Raw genomic sequence first — 5002 nt, forward strand, 5'->3', positions numbered from 1 at the left:
CCCGCGGACTCGTGCCCCCCAGCGGCTCCTTTCGTAACAGCCCCCCGGGGGGGGAAAGCAGAGACAGCATGAGGAGGAGAGACGAAAAAAAAAAAAAGGAAAAAACCAGAGAACAGTGCAGGAACACATCCAAGCTGTGCCACGGGGGCCACCTGGGGACGGGCGGGTTTTAATTGGCACGGAGGGGGGGAAGCAGAAGAGGGGTGCGACCCCTGGGTTTGGTGGGGAAACGCAGCGGGTGACCCTGGGACGACATTCATGGTACCCCCCCGGCACATGCCTGCAGGGAGGAGGGTGGGAATCGGGAGTCCTGAGGCCTTTTTTGGAGAGCTTTTCTCCCCTGTGGAGAACAGGAGGGAGCATCGGCACAGCCCGGCTGGAGTCCTGCAAATTGCCCCACTTAGGCTCTGGTCTTCTAAATTGCTCTCTTAACCCAAGTACATAAATCGACCTGACAAGCATCAGGGTTTTCTCTGGAGCCACGCTCCCCCGCAGCCTTCAGAGTTTGTGCTTCGTCCCCAAACCCTGCAGGTTTTGTCCCAAAGAAACATGCCTGGTGCTTACCAGGGCAAACGCCTCGCTATGCTCGAGGCCTCGAGATGTGCCTCTCCATCGGCCAAGCCCCGCACGGAGCCGGGGTTTCCCCACCACATATTTATTCAGAGGCGCTGCACAGCAAGGACAGTCCGGCGCCAAACTTTGCAAGAGGCAGACCTGGCCGGAGTTCAGCAGAAACGGGGAATTAAGACACTGAACTAAATCAATGCATCCCCACCCAATTTCTACCCAAATCAGGAATTTCATGCACAGAAGGGTTTTTGACCACAGTCCCACATTATTTATTAAGCACAGAGAGCAGAGAGTGCTTGGCACTGCACAGAAATCCAGTCTTCGCACTAAAGCTCTTGCGAGCCCAAAGTAATTCAGATGCAGAAGCCATCTCAGCTGCCGGGAAGGAAGTCAAATAGCAAAAGACAAAGGGAGCCTGTGCAGGGATGTACAGAAAGAAAGGAGAGCTGCTGGCTAGGTGCAGGCAGGGGACACTGATCACGTGGCAAAAAAGGATGGGGAGGAGGTAAAGGAAGCAGGTCAGGGAAAATCCAGGGATGGCTGGGGCCGCTCCTGCTAAAATGCACCCGATAGCGGGGGCTTGCTCAGGGCTGCAGGTCCCACAGCCCCCCTGCAAAAGCCTTCCAGCGGTGCCTGGTGCGAGCCATACACCGGGACTGGCAGAGCCTGAAAATGCCAAGGACATGCTCAGGGGCCTGGGCAGAGCAAGCGTATGGACGGAGGCACACGGACTGCGAGAGCCACCTGGCCCGTTACAGCCGGGGAAACATCTAGTGCCACGCTCACCTCCCCAGAGCTTTCCACCAACACACCAGCTCAGGTTGCTCACTGCAAACCCATGCAGAGATGCCTTCTGCTCCCAGGCGCAGGCCCTGCACGTCTTGCTTGCAGTGCCACCTGCCGCCAACTGCAATGCTCTTCAAACACTGGAAGGGGACAACAGCAACGCAGAGCAATGAACTTCCTGCTGTTACATCAGCTTTCCCTCTCCTTTAACAGCAGCCAAACTCTTGATCCAAAAAGCAACGCTATTTCCCAAGCTGCAGGCATCCCACGAGTCGCAGGCGTAGTAGCAGACGCTAATAAAGTACTTTTTTCTTTCCCTTTTATGCAGTTTCTCGCTGGAGCCGGTCTCTCCCCCCCGAGACCACATCCTGAATCTTCTTATTCATTGATTCTTATGCTAAATGATGACTCCGCAGTCGGAATAACATGGCATATTCTAGTTCGCGTTTCAGACACTGTGAGACTTTTTAATAATGAGTTGCATGAAAAATTAGGGAGGCTGCAACAAAGAGCTCCGACGGAGGTTTCCAAAGTGACTCACAGCCAGGAGAGCCTCGCTTTTCCAAAGCCCAGCGTGAGACAATCTCAAGAGCCCCCGCGCTCAGAGAGCGCCGAGTCCTCCCCCTCTGGAAAAATAAGGCCTTTTTAAGAAGACTTCCCCAGGGTGAGAATCCCCGCGGGGAGGTTTGGCGGGTGGTTTTGGGAATCTTGGCTGAGATGACATCCTGTTCCCATGAACGTTCGCGGGGAGGTTTCACCCCGCACCTCAGCTGTGCTGCCGAGGGTGCTGCAGGGTGCCAGTCACCTCGTGCTGCAGCCGGCCTGGGCTCCCCGCTTGGCACACTGGCTCTGCAACGCTCCAAAACGGGGCCGGCAATGATTCCCGCTGCTCTTGCAGGGAGGTAGCAAACCGCAGCGGTAAAGGGCAGCGGAGACTCTTCCAGTCTCAGCTCCCAAAGTGCTATCGCACCCAGCAGATGGTACAGCGCCCGCAGGGATAGCGAGCATCACCCATGCACAGGTATCCCCGCTCCTGCTTAGGGCTGGCTGGCTGCCAGCTCTGCAGCTCTTTGCCAGACTTTGCAGCGTGATGGAGGGGGAATTTCTTCAGGTTAACTTTTGGCTGACTGTTTTTGCTTCCTGCCATCCACACAACCAGCTGCCAACGTATTTCAAGGGGAAGCAGTGGGCAACCTATCCAGTGCAGCCCCCCGCTGGGGGGTTAATGCCATTTATGCTCGGTCCCAGTGGTGACCAGTGCCTGGCTGCTGGGGTGGGAGGTGCTGCGGCAGGAGGTGGCTGAAGGACGGGTTTGATTGCTCTGCCCCCTCTCCCAAGCTCATCTTCTAATTCCTACTGCATCCCGCGCTGGCTCCCGCCTTCACCTCCTCTGTGACACCCGTCACAGTCACCCCCAGCCCCAGGAGTTCTCTCTGCAGCACAGCTCCCTGCTCACCCACTCCTAACGCCTAGTAACTGAGCACCGCTCACCCCACCCAGCCCAGCAGACTTTCCCAAAAGAGGCTTTTCCTCCAGTGCGGCCCAAAGGAGATCCCCCTGTAGCTGGCAAAGGAAGGCTAAAAATAACAGGGTGGCCAGCGCGCAGGCAGCTCTTACCACGTTCCAGAAGAGCGGGTTGAAGGCGATGGAGAGGACAGCCGCAATGAAGGTAGTCTCAGTCACGTCCACGTAGCCGAAGAGCCACGCCATGGCTGTCACATCCACCTGGAGGGGGGAGAGCCAGTTACTGGGGGTGCGGATTCCTGTAGGGGCACCGGGCGTTGTGCCCGAATACGGGGCACTTCATCTCAAACCAAGTGCATCAGCTGCCCTGCAAGAGCGGACAAATCTTAATGGCCCCAAGCAACACGTCGTTACGGCTTGCAAAGCGCTATGTCAGGGTGCAAAGCCAGGAAGAGGGGTGGGGACTCCTCTAAGCTGGCTCCCCCCACACCTCGGCGGCACCGGCCTCTCAGGGAGCCCCGTGTTTGCAGCAGTGCTCAGAGGGACACGGGCACTGCGAGGACACTGCTGCTGTGAGGACGAGCACCAGCCCTACGGGGCAGCTGCCAACCCAAGCGTGTTTCCAAGCCGCAGGAAAGGGAGCACCGTTTCACAGCGCCTCGGTGCCCCCGGGGACGGAGGACTGTCCCAGGGATGCTGGTCTGCGTGGAAACTCCAAGCAATGAACTGTGTCAGCCTCAAACTTGCCTTCCATAAAGTAAGACTGATGCAAACCCCCTCCACAGTGAGGGGGGATGCATTTGCATTGTCAGAAGCGGCAAAAAACTCTCCTGTCTTACTTAATGACAACAACAACAACAACAAAACCCTTAAAGCTTGCTGTTTTTCCCCCTTTCTCCTTTCAAGAAAGAGATATTTTCCCCAGGACGGCTCCCTGACATTGTCAGCATTTTTACGTGCAATAAGCCATGCTGCTTCTCCCTCCCCGCCCCCTCTCCCTGCAGTGGTATTTGGATGAAAAACAGCCAGCGCCTTTTTTTTTTTTTTTTTTTGCCAAAAACTTTGAAAACAAAAGACAAAATAGCCCAGCCCAAGCCCTTCCCTCGCTTGAATCAAAATCAAGACAACATCGAGAGGTGGAAGGTTTTTACTTCCCAAACACAGCTGTGTTTGCAAGTCCTTCGGATGCCAGGGGACAGGAAAGGCTTGAAAAGGCATCAGCTCCACCTCGCCCGTCCAGGAGAGAAATTCCCACTGGCTCCTCGCGGGTTCTTTGAAGGAACCGGAGCTGCAGTGGGATTCATGGAGAGGGGCTGCTAAACCTGCCGTCTCTCATAGACAAGAGCAAAGGCCCTGGGAATGGCTCCCACGCTGTCCCGGGGCATGTCCAGCCATGCCAGGTGCCTTCTGCACAGCCGTGACCGCCCGCGGTGCAAAGTGCACGAGCAAAGGCCGTACCGCCCCGGGGAAACGGGGGGATTCTCACGGGGATCCGTGGCTGCCTTCAAACCGCCCCAGCCCCAGCTCCCCCGGGCTCCTCCATCCGAGCCCTCGGGACACGAATGCTGGCGAGGAATGATGGGAACAGCCCCCAGGGCCTGATCCTGAGCCATCTCCCCCTATTCCCACCCTCCTCGGCATCTCCTCTCCTCCCTTCACCCCCGAGCAGCCCTTTGCCACCAGACCTCGTCCCTTCAAACCGAGCGCTGTCAAGCTGTAACCAGGGCACCACGACAGCCGCTGGCGCCAGGGCCGAACTGTCTGGTCCCACTTCAATTGCAAACCCGTGGGACCAGGACAGCTTCTTTCCTCTCGTTTCGTACGGGGCTGAGCACACCGCCAGCACGGGCTGAACAAAAGCTTCTTGACCTACTAACTCCTGGCTGGCAACATCGTTAACATTGCACTCACCTTCTTTTCTCCTCCTCAACAACCAAATTCGCCGCTGCCGGCGGGAGGCAGATTGGCCTGTGCCTAGTACGTGCTTTTAGGGATAAAAGGGGAACCCATTAGGATGAGCTGTCTCTGCAAGCTGCTGGGACAGCCACGTAACAAGCACAGAACATTCAACTTTGCCCCCTCCTCCCCGAAGGGCGATAAATTAACGGTGGCAAACGCTGCCCGCTTGCCCGCAGCCCCAAAGTCAGGGAGGACGAAAGCTGCACGGGCACCTGGGCGAGCG

At 56.9% G+C, this 5002-nt stretch overlaps 1 protein-coding gene across 3 annotated transcripts in view; it reads right to left on the bottom strand.

Annotated features, from left to right (window-relative positions):
• The window catches only part of PEMT (phosphatidylethanolamine N-methyltransferase), a 42612-nt gene extending 37806 nt beyond the window's left edge, over positions 1-4806 (bottom strand). For all 3 annotated transcript variants that reach the window (XM_009286453.2, XM_009286451.2, XM_009286452.2), the window contains exons 1-2: positions 4732-4806; positions 2974-3081 (exon numbers count right to left, since the gene is read on the bottom strand). In XM_009286453.2, the coding sequence (XP_009284728.1) occupies positions 2974-3066 (93 nt within the window). In that variant the 5' untranslated portion in view covers positions 3067-3081; positions 4732-4806. The remainder of the gene's footprint in view (positions 1-2973; positions 3082-4731) is intronic.
• Between the last annotated feature and the right edge of the window lie 196 nt (positions 4807-5002).

Source organism: Aptenodytes forsteri, unplaced genomic scaffold (assembly GCF_000699145.1).
Source record: "Aptenodytes forsteri isolate BGI_AS27 unplaced genomic scaffold, ASM69914v1 Scaffold55, whole genome shotgun sequence".
NCBI lineage: Eukaryota > Metazoa > Chordata > Aves > Sphenisciformes > Spheniscidae > Aptenodytes > Aptenodytes forsteri.